The sequence below is a fragment of the Artibeus jamaicensis genome, unplaced genomic scaffold, assembly GCF_021234435.1.
Source record: "Artibeus jamaicensis isolate MK-2021 breed Jamaican fruit bat unplaced genomic scaffold, CSHL_Jam_final contig_252, whole genome shotgun sequence".
NCBI classification, from domain to species: domain Eukaryota; kingdom Metazoa; phylum Chordata; class Mammalia; order Chiroptera; family Phyllostomidae; genus Artibeus; species Artibeus jamaicensis.
The window spans coordinates 650839-669557 of record NW_026521538.1 but is presented as its reverse complement, the minus strand read 5'-3'; the positions used below and the strand labels follow the sequence as shown (position 1 = coordinate 669557).

The following is an 18719-nucleotide window of genomic DNA, read 5'->3' as shown; positions in this document are numbered from 1 at the left end:
TAAATGTACCATAGTTTTTTCATCCATTCATTTACTGATGGGCACTTAGGTTGCTTCCAGCGCTTGGCTATTGTAAATTGTGCTGCTGTGAACATTGCGGTGCATAGGTTCTTTTGAATTGGTGTTTCAGGGTTCTTAGGATATAATCCTAGCAGTGGAATTGCTGGTCAAAAGGCAGTTCCAGTTTCAGTTTTCTGAGGAAATTCCATACTGTTTTCCACAATGGCTGCACCAGTCTGCATTCCCACCAACAGTGCACTAGGGCTCCCAGTTTTGAAAGGGCTAGATTACAAGATCAGTGCGTGGGGCCACCCGCAATGGCTTTCTCACCAACGGTCTCAGGACAGGAAAATGTTAAGGTAAAATTAGCCTGAGACAAAAGTTTTTCTTTTCTTTCTTGACCTAAAAACTACCAATAAGGAGAGTACTAAAAACTAAAATACTATAAAATTTAGAGTACATATCATACCAATATGTCAAAAATGCAATATTAAAATGATTAATACATTTTAGGCTACTATGTTTCACTTCATTCTTTAGACATATAACTTAATTAATATAAATACAGAGAACTTATTAAAGAATTTTGAGGGTATTAAAGCTTTATACTTCATACTTTATAATAATTTTAGTATGTACCTTGCAGATACAATTTCTTCATAATCAGCCACAATATCTGATAAGTTAAATTTGCTAACTTTGACAATTCTTTTCATTAGCAACTTTCTCATCTACAAAAAAAATTAGAATTTAAGAAATGTGTAATTTATATCTTAAGATCAAATATTTACAATGCTACTGGTACCACTATTTTTCACCCCTAATTTTTGCAAACAATGAATAGAAAGATGGATTAGATGAGTGAAAATATGATTCTGTTTGCTTTTATTGCTACACTCATTTTTTATCCTCATCTGAGGATATGCTTATTGATTTTTTAGAGAGGGGGAAGGGAGGAAGAGAGAGAAGGAGAGAAGCATCAATCGACGGACTCTCACACACACATACCCCAACCAGGGACAGAACCGCAACCTAGACTATGTGCCCTGACTGGGAATCAAACCTGCGACCTTTTGGTTTACAGGACATGCTCCAACCTACTAAGCTACACCGGACAGGACTAAAATCATTCTTAACTCTCACATTAATGTCACACAAAAGCAAAGGGGTTTTTTCTACTTTTTTTGTCCTTCCATGTCCATTTCATGTCATCTTAAACTCTTTTCTTATCCCTTTTTACACCTAATTCACAGTCCACATGTACAGAACCATTCTTCACCAAAGGAGATGATTACCCTGTGAATGCATTTCTCTAACAGCTGCTTGTAATGGACATGAATCTCGATAATCAAACTCAAAGAAATATAATCACATTTCTGTATTTCCTTTCAGCCAATTCTATCCCAACTTTAATCATCCCTTTATTCCCTGAACTGCTGTGGTCTACTACATTCCTAATAAATGTAAGGATTGTGGCAAAAGGCTGACATCTTTCTTAAAGTGAACTTTTAGGGTTAAAACAAGTGCAAAAGTCATTAATGTTCATGTTTAAACAGGAAAAGTTGGGATGTACACTAATAACCAGTTTGCTGTCTATTGAAGTAATCTCTGTATCAACAGTGTAGACCAATGGTATACATTTACAGATGACAAGGAGCCAACTCTGAAAACAAATGAACAGAACAGAAAACCCCTCAGTGGTGAGAAAGAGGTGATGAGTAAGTAGGTTTTTCTGTCTGACTCTCTGGGAAGAGTATAGTACTGAAACATCCAGCAGAGCAGTTTTCACAAAAGTAAACGCAAACATAATGGTAATCTTATTTTGTTGTTACCTTTTTCATAAAATTGGCAGAATTAATCCTTTGTGCAGTAATAGAATTCACATCTGAAATGGACACATCCTTCTCTATCTGACTTTCACATTCCTAAACAGAGAAATAAGTTAGTTTCACTTCTTGGGTGTAACAGAGTTATACATGACATGCTGCAATAAAATGTGAAGTATTTATTCCACTTCATGTGTAGGACACATTGGCAACATTCTGGCACTGACAGAAAAAAAACCACATTTCTTTCAGGTTCTTCCACTAAGAATTAGATAAAAACAGTTTATGATTCTATTTTGTTTGCTTCTAGGATGAGGTCCCTCCAACTTTTAAAATAGAGTAATGATTAAGAAATATTTGTGATTGAGAAGATCATGAGAAAATGTGAAGATGATTGAGAAATATTCTTCATGCATGCATTTATCTGGTGATCACTAAAAACAGGAGTGGAAAATTGTATAATGGTCAAGAGAATGGGCTTTGGAGGCACAAAATCCTGGGTTCAACAACTGTGTGGTTTGGGAGAAAGTCGATTAACTGCTGCAGATCTGTTTCCTAGTAGTTGTAATAATAATAATAATAAAAGTAATAAATAACACAACCACCTATGTCACAGGATTATGAGACTTAACTGAAACAATATCTGCAAAGTACATGATGCATAGTTGTTGGGGGCTGGGATAAGCCTGAAACAGGCTGATACAATCCGACCTGAAGGTTGCACCTGAATAACAGGATGCTGCGGTTAGGAGCCATAGAACTCCCCCTCCTGGACATGTGGGTGGCACACCAATCAGTGACTTGATCACGTGCCGCCATGCACCCCCCGGCCAATCGCAGGCTAGAGCACGCTTTGAAGCCACCTATCCACTGCACTTCCTCCACTGCCCTCCTCTATATAACTCCCTCCATTTTGAAATAAAATTTGCAGCTTGATCAGAATCCTTTGTCTTGCTGCCATTCTTCGCGCCTCCTGTCCCATCCCCCTTCATCCGTTACGGTACATCGGCGGACCCCGTTGACTGCCTCACGGGCCGAGGCAACTGGCGCCCAACGTGGGGCCCCGCTGATCGCCTGTGCGGACCGCTGTCCCCCTCGATCGCAGCGTTTCGCCCGGCTCACCGCGACTACTCAACCGCGCGCCAGCATTCCCTGACGACCCCCGTTCCCCGACAGCGGCATTTCAAAAGGTAAGACCCAGCCATGGGACAGGCATGCTCACAACATGATTTGTTCGTTGCTCAATTAAAAGAGTCTCTCAAGGTGCGCAAGATAAGAGTTCGTAAAAAAGATTTGAATTCCTTTTTCACTTTCGTTTTTAAAATCTGCCCATGGTTTCCTCAGGAGGGTAGCATTGACTCCCGCGTCTGGCGCCGTGTAGGCAACTGTCTAAATGACTATTATAAGGTTTTTGGCCCCGAGACTATCCTTATAACTGCCTTTGACTATTATAACCTCATAACAGACATCCTTAAAAACCACAATAATTCCCCTGACATACAGCGCCTTTGCAAGGAAGGGCAAGAAATTCTCCGCAATCAATCCCCGGCCCCCTCCAAAGCCCCCCTCAGTCCACGGCCTTCCCGATCGTGCTGACTTGCTTTCGCGACCTCCCTCACGAGCGCCTTCAAACTGTCCTTCTGTTTCCATCCGAATAGATACAGACCCTCAAGTCCCTTCTCTGTACCCTCCCCTTCAGGAGTTCTATTCCTCTGCTCCACCCCCCAATTCCCAGGACCCCGGCGACCAGTTAAACCCCTCTGAATAGGCAGAGTTAGAGTACGAGGCCGCTCGCTACAATAATCCCGACTGGCCGCCGCTCGTAGCGGCAGTCCTTCCACCATTCAAACCGCCTCCTTATAGTACCTGTCACGCACCCGCCGCCGCCATTTCGCCTCCGGTGCATAGCGCTTCCGCCATTCCGCCCGCGGTGTGCAAGGCACCCACTGCTCTGCCGCTGGCGGCCACCGCCGCACTCACTCCGTTTCCAAAGCCTTTCCTTCAGGAAACCCTCTCTTTCATCCGAGATATCAAAACCATTGCCAATGAACTCTCCGCTCTTACGATCAGTCCCCCTCCCCACGAAACTTTAGCATTCCCTGTCACTAGATCCCAGACTCGCCCAGATAAGACCGAGAACGTAGATAGTTCAGCTGCGGCTGCAGCTATCCCCCTCCCCGACAGTGATGACCCCGAAAACTCTGATAGCTCCCCTTCAGATTTAGATGAGGCACAGCCCAGTACAAGAGACACTACGACCCCCCAAGCTTATTTTCACACGTATAAAAAACTTAGTCTTAAAACACTAGAAAAAGTCAAAGCTGCTGTAACACACTACGGGCCCACAGCTCCCTTTTCCCTTGCCCTAATTGAAAATCTTAGTGAGCGCTGGCTCACGCCCAATGATTGGTTCTTTCTAGCAAAGGCAGCGCTGAGCGGAGGTGACTTTATTCTTTGGAAAAGCGAATATGAAGACATTGCTAAACAGTTTGTCCAGCGCAATATGCGAAAATCCTCCTCTAAAAATTGGACCATCCTTAAGTTTCTTGGCTCCGCCCCTATCAAAGCAATGAGAGACAAGCTCAATTTCCCCCGGACTTTTAACCCAAATCCAGTCCGCGGGTCTTAAAGCATGGAGGCGCCTTCCACAAAAAAGGTACCGCAACCACTTCTCTTGCAAAAAATAAGACAAGGCCCAGATGAGCCATACAGTGATTTTATAAGTCGTTTACAGGAATTAGCTGAGAGGCTCTTTGGCGCGGGCGAAAGTAAAAACGCTTTCGTTAAACACTTAGCTTATGAAAATGCCAACCCCGCTTGCCAAAATGCCATCCGCCCCTATCGCCAAGGAGAGCTCTGTGACTATGTTCGCCTCTGCTCCGGCATCTAATCAAACCCAGGGATAAGCCATACTCCCTGAGGGACTTCTCTCTCCTTTCTATTACAGGAAACAGAACGCACCGAATAAACATCATTATACTACTCGGAACACTCCCATACCTAAAGACAGACGGAGGACGAGAAGGACCACCCCAAAACCCCTGCCTCGCCCTATTTGGACAACCCTGCGTCTGTAAAGGAAAAGAACTTTCCGAACACACCCTTTGGGGTGGACTTAACGGAATTCTCCCCCTACCCCCTTCCCCTCTTAGGACCTTTAGTTTCTATCACCCTCATCCTCTCCTTTGCTCCCTGGATTCTTAGACGTATAACCAACTTAATCAAAGACCAACTTAACAGTGTACTAGGAAGACCTATTCAGGTGCACTATCAACAATTAGAAATGCTGAAACATGGAGCGGACTCTGAGCCATACAGCCGCTGGGGTGCTAGCCCACGATTCCTGCCAGGTTCCCCTCCTGCGGGAGAAGCATATCCCTCGAAGGTATGCTTCACAGCCAAGTAGCTGTGATAGACACCGCTGGGTGCAAGGCAAAGCACTGCAAGGAGAGGCCTGTACATACGGCCACTTCGAGTCTCCTGAGAGGTAAGCTGACTTGCAAAGAGGTTGGTACCCAACTCCTCTCCTCCCAAAAGGTACCCTAAAGCTCAGAATGAGCCCAGGAGGAGTCTGGCCTCTGCCTCCCCCAGCCGGTTAAAGTCTACCCTATCTACATTCTCCTCGCCCTCAAAGCAATAAAAAGGCAAGTCGGCTTGCATAGAGGTCAGCACCCCAACCCTCTCCTCCGAAAAGGGTGCTTCAGAGCTCGGGATGAGCTCAGGAGGAGCCAGACCTCTGCCTCCCCTAGCCGGTTAATGTCCACTCCTCACCTTAAAAATAAAAATAAGGGAGGAGATGTTGGGGGCTGGGATAAGCCTGAAACAGGCTGATACAATCCGACCTGAAGGTTGCACCTGAATAACAGGATGCTGCGGTTAGGAGCCATAGAACTCCCCCTCCTGGACATGCGGGTGGCACACCAATCAGTGACTTGATCACGTGCCCGCCATGCACCCCCCGGCCAATCGCAGGCTAGAGCACGCTTTGAAGCCACCTATCCACTGCACTTCCTCCACTGCCCTCCTCTATATAACTCCCTCCATTCTGAAATAAAATTTGCAGCTTGATCAGAATCCTTTGTCTTGCTGCCATTCTTCGCGCCTCCTGTCCCATCCCCCTTCATCCGTTACAGGTACATCGGCGGACCCCGTTGACTGTCTCGCGGGCCGAGGCACATAGTAAGTAGTCAATATGTGTTGATTATAACCAATAACTTTAATTTTACATCCAGTCGTTGGTATGAGATTATTTGTCAGGATACTTCATGTACATAATTTAAAATAAATTTGCATCTGTTAATCTACATTTGTGAGGTATATCCCTAATGCAAATAGAAATCATTACATATTATAGGTATCATTAAGACTACACAAAAATAATGAAGTAGACACTTTAAATTTTTTTTAAATATATTTTATTAATTATGCCATTACAGTTGTTCTATTTCCCCCCTTCATTCCCCTCCACCCTGCACATCCCTCCCCCACCAGTCCCCCCTTTAGTTTATGACCATGTGTCTCAAGTTCTTTAGATTCTATATTTCCCATACTATTTTCCCCTTCCCCCTATTTTCTACTACTATCTATGCTACTTATTTTCTGTGCCTTCTCCCCCCTTCTCCTTCTCCCACTCCCCTGTTGCTAACCCTCCATGTGATCTTCATTTTTATGGTTCTGCTCCTGATCTAGCTGTCCTCTTAGTTTGCTTTTGTTTTAGGTATGGTTGTTAATAACTGTGAGTTTGCTGTCCTTTCACTGTTCATCTTTTTTATCTTCTTTTTCTTAGGTAAGTCCCTTTAACATTTCATATAATAAGGGCTTGGTGATGATGAACTCCTTGAATTTGATCTTATCTGAGAAGCACTTTATCTGCCCTTCCATTCTAAATGAAAGCTTTGCTGGATAGAGTAATCTTGGATGGAGATCTTTGGATTTCATGACTTGGAATACCTCTTTCCAGCCCCTTCTTGCCTGTAAGATCTGTTTTGAGAAATCCGCTGACAGATTGATGGGAACTCCTTTGTAGGTGACTGCCCCCTTAACTCTTGCTGCTTCTAGGATTCTCTCCTTCATTTTAATCTTGGCTAATATAATGATGATGTGCCTTGGTGTGTTCCTTCTTTGGTCCAACTTCTTTGGGACTCTCTGAGCTTCCTGGAATTCCTGGAAGTCTATTGCCTTTGCCAGATTGGGGAAGTTCTCCTTTATTATTTGTTCAGATAAGTTTTCCACTCATGGCTGTTCCTCTTCCCCTTCTGGTACCCCTATAATTCGAATGTTGGAATGTTTAAAGATGTCCTGGAGGTTCCTAAGCCTCTCCTCATTTTTTTGAATTCTTGTTTCTTCATTCTTTTCTGTTTGGTCATTTTTTCCTTCCTTCTGGTCCACTCCTTTGATTTGAGTCCCGGTTTCCTTTCCATTACTATTGGTTTCCTGTGCATTGCCATTCATTTCAATTAGTTTAGCCTTCATATGTTCCTCTAATTTGTGATTAAAATCAACCAGTTCTGTGAGCATCCTGATCACCATTGTTTTGAACTGTGCATCTGAAAGTTTGGCTATTTCTTCATCACTTAGATTTATTGGCTCTGGGGCTCTGAGTTGTTCTGGAGCCATGTTTTGATCTGTTGGTGCCTGTTATGTATGAGGAGCGAAGCCTTAGGTGTTCACCAGGGTGGGGCCACCCAGGTCGCTGGTTTGTGATGCTGTATGTGGGGGCGGGGTCAGAGAGGGACAATGGAGGTCCCCTCTGCCACTTCCTGCTGCTGGGGCCTGTGTGGTCTGTCTAACTGCTCGCTCCTTCACCAGTTTATCTTCATACAAATGTGTGATTGCAGTCTGCCCTCAGTGGGTCACCACCTTGCGCTCTCAGTGTGTCTGCCCAGTGTGTCTGCCCGCTGCTACTCTGCACCTGGGATTTGCCCACAGCTGCTGGCGCACCTGGGTCTTGTGTCCCAGTCGGTCCAGTGGATCTTTCCTGCCCAACCCCACTCTACTGCTGGCTCTGCCCCTCTTACCAGTTTGGCTGAAGGGCTCATTGTTGTCAGACTTCCATATAGTTCAATTTTCTGTGGTATGGCTGTGTTTTTGTTGCTAAAACTTTATTGTTTTTAAACTTGGTCATGTGAGAAGGCACAGTGTGTCCACCTATGTCTCCATCTTGGCGGAAGTCCTTTTCTGACTCTTTATGTGTATAAACTTTAGTATCTTACATCAGAATCTGATAGCCTTATCTAAGTTGGTTGAGATTACCCTACAGTGGTAATTCTACTGCAGAGGCATTGTCTCCAGGGAAGAAACACCCTTTCTTCTTGAACCATCTCTTTGCAAGCTCAAGTATTATAATTACTACAATTGGTTATTTCACAGTAATTAGTTCTTAACAATCCACTATTTTCAGACTAGTGATGTAGCAGTAAATGTTCAACAACCAGTTCTCTGGAAGTGGGAGAGGAATCCCAAGTTTGTAGCATTTGTTGATATATGGTGTAAAAATTTCCCCAGCAACAAATTTAAAGCAACAACCATGATGTCATTGAAGGAGGGTTGGGAAGAGAGGAACACATTAGGCTCTCACAGCTGGTGATAGCAGGCTCCAGCATGCCACCCCCACATAGCATAAGACTAATTGTTTTCACCACATTTTGAAGTTTCTGAAACAGGTGTGCTTTATAATCAGTATGTAAATTTAATGTGGTAGTGTTTCTCTCCCTTATCTCCAAAGGCTTCTTTTAAATTAGTGATATATTTTATAATAGCAAAAATACAGTAATTACATCAATTTAAAGTTTAGGCTATGGAATAGGTTGTTTGGACAACAACTAAGTTGTAAAGGCAAGCTAAGGACTTTCTGGAATTGGGAGACCTGTACATTTTTAATGCCTTAGGAAAGGGGGGAGGTCTGTCTACTGATTATCAGCTTAAAAAAAAGAAATTAAGACAGATTTAAAGTAGCAAAATATTAACACCATATAAGTCACACTCAAATAGAAACCAAGTACCTGGAAGACTGAATCTGGAATCTCTCTGTCATAAGGGGGTATTTGCTGCAGAGGGAAAACATCTAATTGACCTGAATTTCTAAGTTGCAATAGCTGAAAACGTTTACTCTTTTTCATTTCCTCTTCAGAAACAAAGTTAAATTCATCTTGCAACTGCTCAAGACGAAAATACTTTGGAATATCCTTCCCTTTATGTTTCATGTACTGTAAAACACAAATGATATAAAGTCTTGACTTAATATATTACTTTTTAAAAATTCAAAAATAATTTCAAAACATATTGTAAGGTATGAAAATGTTGAGTCATTATATTATATGCCTGAAACTAATATAATATTTTATACCAACTACACTTAAATTAAAATATTAAACAATGGAGAAAGGAAAGAAAAAATTTTGTTGGGTAAATTAGAAAGCCACATGCAAAAGAATGAAACTAGACTGCTATATGACACCATACACAAAGATTAACTCAAAATGGATTAAAGACTTGAACATAGCACCTGAAATAATAAAATACATAGCAAAAAACATAGGTACTAAACTTATGAACCTTTGTCTCAGAGGGGTTTTTGTGAATTTCACCTCAAAGGCAAGGTAAGTACACACACACAAAAAATGGGACTACATCAAACAAAAGCTTCTGCAGAGCAAAAAAAAAAAACATCAACAAAACAAAAAAGTAACCAACTGAATGGGAGAAGATATTTGCAAATAATACCTCTGATAAGTGACTAATATCCAAAATATACAAAGACTTCATACAACTCAACGACAACAATAAGCAAATAAGTAGAATTAAAAAATGGGCAGAGCAGCTGAAGAGACACTTTTCCCAAGGAGACACACAGATGGCCAACAGATATATGAAAAGATGCTCAACTTCGCTAGGTGTAAGGGAAATGTAAATTGAAACCACAATAAGATACTACCTTACAGCTGTTAGAATGGCTATTATCAATAAGACAAGAAATAACAAGTGCTAGAGAGGATGTGGAGAAAAGGAAATCCTTGTGCACTGCTAGTGGGAATGTAAATTGGTGCAGCTTCTAGAAGAAACAATATGGAGGTTCTACAAAAAAGTAAGAATACAGCTACCATATGATCCAGCAGTCCCTCCTCTTCTACATATCTACCCCCAAAATTTGAAAACACTTATTCATGAAGATATATGTACCCTTATATACATGGCAGCATCATACACAATAGCCAAGCCATGGAAACAAGTGTTTTTCAATGAAACTGGATAAAGAAGTGGTATGTATATAAATGAATACTACTCAGCCATTAAAAGTGATGAAATATTGTCATTTGCAACATGTTTGGATTTTGAGAGTATCATGCTAAATGAAATAAATCAGTTGGAAAATGCCAAGAACCGTGTGATTTCACTTGTGTGAAATACAAAACAGAAATCAATAAATGAAAAAGAAAATAATCATAAACACAAGCAACAGTATGGTGGTTACCAGAATGGAAGGGGGTGGGTGAATAGAAGATGAAGGGATAAGTAAAGGGGGTCAAATACATGGTAACAGAAGGAAACTAGACTTTGGGTGGTGAGCACATAATGCAATATGCAGATGATGTATTATAAAACCGTATACCTGAAACCACAACAAATTCAATTTTTAAAAAATTTTAAAAAGCAAACAATATTTTTCCTTAAACTGTGAGATATAAGAGTTTTCAGATAAGTAGAAAATGGAACTATTAAATTTGTAAAGAGATAGAATCAGAAAACGATAATGCAAAACTCCAATGTACTTGGCTTCTGAACCTTTCCCTCATCATGAGTTATATAGAAAATGAAAGTATTTGTATTGTAAATTGAAAATATGAATAGCAATGAATACAAATCTATCAGCAATTACTTTAAATGCAAATAGATCAAATACTCCAATCAACAGACATACAGTGGCTGAATATATAATAAAACAAGGCCTTTACACATATGCTGCCTACAAGAGACTCACTTCAGATCGAAAGACACAGACTGAAAGTAAAAGAATGAAAAAAAGATATTTCATAAAAATGAAAAATCTTGGGAAGTAATACTTATGCCAGACAAAATGGATTTTAAAACAAAGGCCATACCAACAGACAAAGAAGACCCAACAATTCCACTCTGGGGTATTTATCCAAAGAAACCAAATGCTCTATATCACAAAGATACATACATCCATAGGTTTACTGTAGCATTACTTACAATAGCCAAGAAATGAAAAGAACCTAAGTGTCCATTAATAAACAAATGGATAAAGAAGTGATGCATATATACAATAAAATATGATTCAGCTATAAAATAGAATGAAACCTTGCCATCTGCAACAACATGGATAGACCTAGAGGGTACTGTAATGAGTGAAATAAGTCAGAAAGACACATGCCAGATGACTTCACTTATATGTGGATTCTAAAAAAAAAATAATAAATGATCAAGGAGAACATAAACATACTCACAGATACAGAGAACATTTTGGTGGTTGCCAGATAGGAGGGAGGTTAGGGATGAAAGGAAAAGATAAAGGTATAAGAAGTACAGACTTCTGGCCAAGATGGAGGCATAGGTAGAAACCCTTCACCCCCTCACACAACCAAAAGGAGGAGAGCAACCAATATAAAATCAATAAACAACCAGAAGTGCCAGAAAATCAAACTGCATGGAACTCTGACAACCAGGGAATTGAAAGAAACATTCAACCAAGCCAACCAGACCGGTAAGATGGGTGGCCAGAGAGAATCCACAGTGAGGTGGCAGACTATGTGGGTGGGGCTGGCTGGATAGGAAACTGAGACTCAGAGCTGACTGTGGACTATGGTGGGGTTACTGCAGTGGGAGAAACTCCTAGTCTCATAAGAGGGTTGGTTGGAAAGTGGGGCTAGAGCCAAGCTGGCAAGCTGCACTGTTCCCTCTCCGGCCCCTCCCTGACAGACTGCACTGAAGAGCAGCAGGGAGGGGTGCCCTGCCCTGGAGACTACCTAAGGCCCTACCCTCTTACAACTTAACAGGTGTTCAGAGACAAAGAAATAGGGTCCAAATGAAAGAACAGAGCAAAATTCCAGAAAGAGAGCCAGGCAATGAGGAGATAGCCAACCTACCTGATGGAGAGTTCAAAGCCCTGGTAATCAAAATGTTCACAGAACTGATTGAGCTTGGTCACAAAATGAAAGAATAAAAGAACAAATGAAGGATACCCAAAGTGGAATAAAGCAAAATATTCAGGGAACCAACAGTGATAGGAAGGAAACCAGGACACAAATCAACAATTTGGGACAAAAGAAGGAAACAGACATCCAACTGGAACAGAATGAAGAAACAAAAATTCAAAAAAAAAAAAAAAAAAGAGAGGCTTAGGAATCTCTGGGATAACTTTAAACATTCCAAAATCTGAATAATAGGGGTGCCAGAGGGAGAAGAACAAGAGCAAGAAATTGAAAACTTATTTCAACAAATAATGAAGGGAAACTTCCCTAATCTGGTGAAGAAAATAGACTTCCAGGAATCCAGGAAGCTCAGTGAGTCCCAAAGAAGTTGGACCAAAGAAGGAACACACCAAGGCACATCATCATTATATTAGCCAAGATTAAAATGAAGGAGAGAATCCTAGAAGCAGCAAGAGCTAAGGGGACAGTCACCTACAAAGGAGTTCCCATCAGTCTGTCAGCTGATTTCTCAGCAGACATATTACAGGCAAGAAGGGGCTGGAAAGAGGTATTCCAAGTCATGAAATCCAAAGACCTATATCCAAGATTGCTCTATCCAGCAAAGCTTTCATTTAGAATGGAAGGGCAGATAAAGTGCTTCCCAGATAAGGTCGAGTTAAAAGAGTTCATCATCACCCAGTCCTTATTATATGAAATGTTAAAGGGACTTACCCAAGAAATTGAAGAAGATCAAAAACTATGTACAGTAAAATGACAACAAACTCACAACTATCAACAAATAAACCTAAAAAAGGAAAAACAACAAAAACTAAGCAAACAACTAGAATAGTAACAGAATGTGGTTTTCAGTGGGAAGGGGAAGGGAGGAGTAGGGCAAAAGGTACAGGGAATAAGAAGCATAATTGGTAGGCATTAAATAAACATGGAGAGATCAAAAATAGTATAGGAAACAGAGAATTCAAAGAATTTATATGTACATTCCAGGGGCATGAACTAAGTGAGGGGGAATACTAGAGGGTTGGGGAGTGCAGGACAGAAGGGGGATAAAGGGGGAAATTTTGGAAAAACTGTGACAACATAATCAATAAAATATACTTTAAAAGGGGATGAGAAGTACAAATTTGTAGTTATAAAATAGTCCTGGGATGTAAAGTACAGCGTAGGGAATATAGTTAATAATATTGTGACTTGGAGGAGAAACCAGAGGATCAAGAGGATGGTGGAAGGAGGACAAACACAGGGGAACAATGCTTAAAAGAAACAGACCAAAATGATATATTCCCTGGATTATATATGTTGCACTTTGGAGACTTCCAGCCTAAAATCTGCACACATATGCCCCAGAGATACATACAATAATATTCATTGAGGCAACTACTTTTATAATGAAAAAAATGAAAGCAATCTAAATGTCTATTGAGAAGATGGAGGTGTAGGTAAACATGCTTCTCCTCCATACACAATTACAGAAAAAATTACAACTAGACTACAAAACAAATATCACCCAGAACCATCAGAAAATCGAGCTGTATGGAAGTCCAAAAACCAAGGATGTAAAAAACCCACATTCATCCAGACAGATCTGCTCTTATACAATAGGCTATGCTAGTAACACAGGAAGTCAAAGCAGCTCTACTTAATACACAGGGAGGCTGCCAAATTGAGGAGGCAAAGAAATATGGCCCAATTGAAAGAACAGAACAAAGGTCCAAAAAAAGAATGAAATGAAATGGAGATAACCAACCTTTCAGATACAGAGTTCAATACACTGGTTAACGGGATGCTCAAAGAACTCATTGACCACAGCAACAGCATAAAAAAGATCCAGGCAGAAATGAAGGTTACACTAAGTGAAATAAAAAAACTATAGGGAACCAACAGTGAAGAGGATGAAGCCGAGATTCAAATCAATAATTTGGAACATAAGGAAGAAAGAAGCATTCAATCAGAAATGCAAGAAAAAAAAAAGAATTAAAAAGAATGAGGATACAATAAGAAGCCTCTGGGACATCCCCAAATGTACCAATATTTGAATTATAGAGATGCAAGAAGGAGAAGAGAAAGAGCAAGAAATTGAAAACTTATTTGAAAGAATAATGAAAGAAAACTTCCCTATTTTGGTGAAGGAAATAGACATACAAGTCCAGGAAGTACAGAGTCCCAAACAAGTTGGACCCAAAGGGGATCACACCAAAACATATCATAATTAAAATGCCAAAGATTAAAGATATAGAGAGAATCTTAAAAGCAGCAAGAGAAAAGCAGAGTTATCTACAAAGCAGTTCCCATAAGACTTCCAGCTGATTTCTCAAAAGAAAGTTTGCAGGCTAGAAGAGACTGGCAAGAAGTATTCACACTGATGAAAAGCAAGGGCCTATAACCTATCCAGCAAAGCTATCATTTAGAATGGAAGTGCTTCCCAGACAAGGTAAAAGCTAAAGGAGTTCATCATTACCAAGCCATTATTATATGAAATGTTAAAGGGACTTTATTTAAAGAAAATGAAGAAAATAAAAACTATGAACATTAGTTCACAACTATCAACAAAACAAACCAAGCAAACAACCAGAACAGGAACAGAATCACAGATATGGAGATCATTTGGAGGCTTATCAGTTGGAAAGGAGAAGTGGGGAAATGGGGGAAAAGCTACAGGGATTAAGAAGCATAAATTGGTAGGTACAAAATTGACAAGGGGAAATTAAGAACAGTATAGGAAATGTGAAGCCAAAGAATTTACACGCACAACCCATGGATATGAACTAAGTGCGGGATTGCTGGAGGGAATGGGGGTACCAGACAGAGGGGGAATAGGGGGAAAATTGGGGTAGCATAGTCAATAAAATATAATTTAAAAATAATATAAGAACTACATGTGGTGTCAGATAATTACTAAATTTATTGGGGTGATCACTTTGTAAGGTATCTAAATGTCTAATCATAGGGTTGTATGCCTGAAATTAATATAATGTTGTATATCAACTGTAATTAAAAAATAAAAATATTAAAAACAAACAAACTTTTAAAATAATCATACATTTAAAATATCTGTATTGCATACTAGGTTGAAAGATGAGTCCATCTGTATCTGGTTATCCTATGAGGTGAGAGAGAATATATCTCTACACATGTAACCAATTTAGCACATCAGTTGGGAAGCTCTGATCTAGGGAAACTTAACTGCAATAATGTATTTAACCACTGCTTTATTCAATGGATGCAAATAGGAGTACATGGTTCATGCAGGAAAAAGTGCCAGTTGCCATAAGAGAGATAAAAATTTATTAACCATAATTCCACAAGGAGGGATAAAACACATTAATGAATAGCTGCAACCTAAGGCATAATGAAATTAGAACCATAAATGTTTACAAAAAGAAAAAAAGTTAGCAGGAGGGTAAGGAAAGATGAGCACATATTTAACTTATATTACCAAAGAAATGTTTATCATATTTGCAGGGTGGGTAAGATAGCCTCTGTGGGTAGCCTTCTAAGAAGAGGGAATGACGTGGATAAAAACATAAAGAAAGCATATTTGGGGCACATGTATTATATTTCGATGAGCAGTTCAGTTGGCTATAAGGAAGAGTAGGAGACATGAATATTTAATGGAGTCTTTGAGGGAAGAAATGTGTCTGTAAGTCTCCTTTATATCTCAGCACCTAATAATATGCCTGGCACTCAGTAGGTATACAACAGATGCTAGCCTGAAGGTTAGCCACTAGGATGTGCTATGGGCTAAGTAGTGGCAAAGTACCAATCATTAGGCCTCGGATTTAAATTTATATGCCTCCTAGTACCTAGAAAACTGTGCAGCAAACTATGGTGGTATAAATGAAGCAGAGCCTAAGAAACAGAACATATTTCCAGAATTGATATTTGCTATAACTTACCATGATAAATTCCATTAAATCAGAATATTCTGGATTATTTGGGTCAATTCTGACTTCATTTGCCCATTCAAAAAGCTTCTGTGTATTAATGAGCCATGGAATTCCAGGAACGCCTCTTGCATCTACATTCCTTAACACACTAACATGAAGTAAAATATTTTGTGAATTTGCATCCAATATGCAGGTTATACATTTGTTATGCAGGGGAAACCTACCCATTTTAGGTATTTAAAGACGAAGCTATCCATCCCCTACATTTAAGGATAAAATAGAAGGCTAAGATGCGATATCTCTTCTGGTTCTCAGAATATTCTAACTTGTACCATAGCGTTTTTAAGAAGATTTTTATTTATTTATTGAGAGAGGAAGGAAGGGAGAAGGAGAGAAAAGAAATACAGATATGAGAGAGAAACACTGATTGTTTATTTTTCATAGGAGCCCCACCTGGGAACCACACCTGCAACCCAGGCATGTGCCCTGACAGGAATTGAACCAGTGACTTTTTGCTTTGCTGAATGACACCCAACCAACAAGCCACACAAGTCAGGACTATCACAGCATTTTGATAGAGGTTGGCCCCCTCCCTTAAGAGAAAGTAAACTTCTTGAGGGTAAAGTCTGTAAATATTCATCTGTGGCACCTCCACCCTCTGTGTAGTAGCGAAAAATACTCATAGTAGATGCTGAATAGTGTGCAGTGCTTATTGGATGTATTCTGTAACCCCTGAGCATGGTAACTCATTATTTTCTTTCCACAGGATGCTAGCATTGAAATTTAACTAAGATGTTTGCTTAAGCAAAATTAATAAAATCCACAATATAGAAAGAATCTTTAGGCCACATCTTTACAGTTGAAACATAATATAGAGTAACAGTTAATTGGGAAGTATGTGCCAAAAGAGTATCTCTGGTAGTACAAGGCCATCTTTGGAAGTCGGAGAACCATAAAAGATATGGTAGACTTATAATGCATCCTTGGTGACTTCAGCTATGGGCTAACTGCAGAAGGAATTCAACACTAATTTGTAACAGTTTCTTCAGAGCCATCAATTATTTCAGTCATTTAATCTCTGCCTTCATAGATAATGTTTCATCATGTATAGTTAGAGGGATTTTGGACTAGAAGATTTCTAAGACCCTTCCTATCAAGTAATTAAGAAAAATTCCAGTCTATCAGCTGGATGCCCGAAATACAGTTCTGACTCAGACTCAGTAATGTCTTCACCCAAACATGGACACACATTTTGCACTGTCAACTTTCCACCAATGTCTATTCATGTTTCTATGATGAATCTTTGGAAATTATTGCTAATAAAGCCAAAGCCTGGTATGGTAGGATATGAGCAAAATTATAGACAGGTGAAGTTTCAGTATTCTCCCTTTCTTTAATTCCCACTTCTGCCCTCATATTTTGAATGTTTTCATGTCTTTGTCATAAGAGATCTCTAGGTCCTGAAACCCTTGACACCATCAAGTAAAAAAGTTTCCTTCTCACGGGAACAGTCTTAGCCCAGGTCCCTTAGGAAACAAAGCCTGAGGCAAAAGCACAAATGTTCATCAATAGGTCAGGGAGTGAAACTTACCCCATCATAGTCTTTAAAGAAAGTTGTGATTGGATTCCAACATTATCCCATGATTTCTACCTCAGGAAAAGTAACAAAAACCTCAGAACATCTACTCTTGCTGTAATGACTCCTTCAGCTACCTCTATAGCTGTTCATCTGTGGTCTATGGCAAAATGCCCCTCTCATCTGTACTCCTTCCTCCACAACCCAATGCCAATGAACAGAATTGAGTGGCTTTAAGTATACTCACAGTGTTGTACAATTACCATCAATACCCACTTCTAGAATTTTTCATCATTACAAACATTCAACAGTAACTCCCCATTCCTCCCTCCCTCAAACTCTTTGAATTAAGAAAAAAAATGTTTAAAGTTACCAAGAAGTAAAGACAAACTGTCTACAAAACACCAACATTTAGACTGAGAGCAGCATATTATATAAGCCAGCATGATCATTATTTTTATACAGTTTACTGTACTTATTTCTAGTAATACTATTTGTGGATATGATCTAGAAATTAATTCCAATTCTTCCAGGAAGTCTTGGAACATAGCATTTCTAGGATTTCTTTCCAGCCAACTGATAATGCATAAATTATTATTTCATAATCCAGAATGACCAGGAGATATAAAGACTCCAGAAATAAAATCCTTGGGAGTCTTGGCCTTCACTTAGAAGTTAAGAACTGCCTCTCTCATCCTCCATATGGCTACGATCCTAAGCATTGAAGAGATATAGCCTGTTACATATAAAGATGCTTATTGTTTTAGTAGAACATATATATATATATGTATTATTTATAAATATATTAAAAATAAATCAACATACAAATAATCTAAATTACTCCTACTGCTGCTAGTTTTCCTTTTTATAGACACAGGTTGTGGATGATGCTTTGCTGAGGACTGGAACTACTTTTCAAGCATAAAAGTTTACTACCTGCAGTAAGCGGATCTTAATGACTGTGACATAGGTGTCAGAGGAACACCATTTTCATCTAAGGCCCATGATAGAGAATAGCTTAGTTTTCCTGATGTGAAAAGACAAAGTTCTTCAGTTCCACTTCCCTCAAGAACAAAAGGCACATCTGTTTATAAAAGGCATTAAAAAAAAACAAATAAAAAACTTTAAAAGCATGCAATTTGAACACACTGTAGATTTCTCTACTGACTTTTACTTGTGGAATCCGGGAACTCAAAGGAACCTCTGTGCTGACCCCAGGCTCTAATCATGGATCTCTCCCTCATTGTCCATCTAAGATGCCTCA

The 18719-nt window shown here is 39.7% G+C and overlaps 1 protein-coding gene across 1 annotated transcript in view; it reads right to left on the bottom strand.

Moving 5' to 3' along the window:
• CC2D2B (coiled-coil and C2 domain containing 2B) overlaps positions 1–18719 on the bottom strand; it is a 96112-nt gene that overhangs the window by 40057 nt on the left and 37336 nt on the right. Inside the window, exons 17-21 of the mRNA XM_053662461.1 lie at positions 18392–18539; positions 15889–16027; positions 8828–9031; positions 1833–1925; positions 640–731 (exon numbers count right to left, since the gene is read on the bottom strand). Coding sequence (XP_053518436.1) covers positions 640–731; positions 1833–1925; positions 8828–9031; positions 15889–16027; positions 18392–18539 — 676 coding nt within the window. The remainder of the gene's footprint in view (positions 1–639; positions 732–1832; positions 1926–8827; positions 9032–15888; positions 16028–18391; positions 18540–18719) is intronic.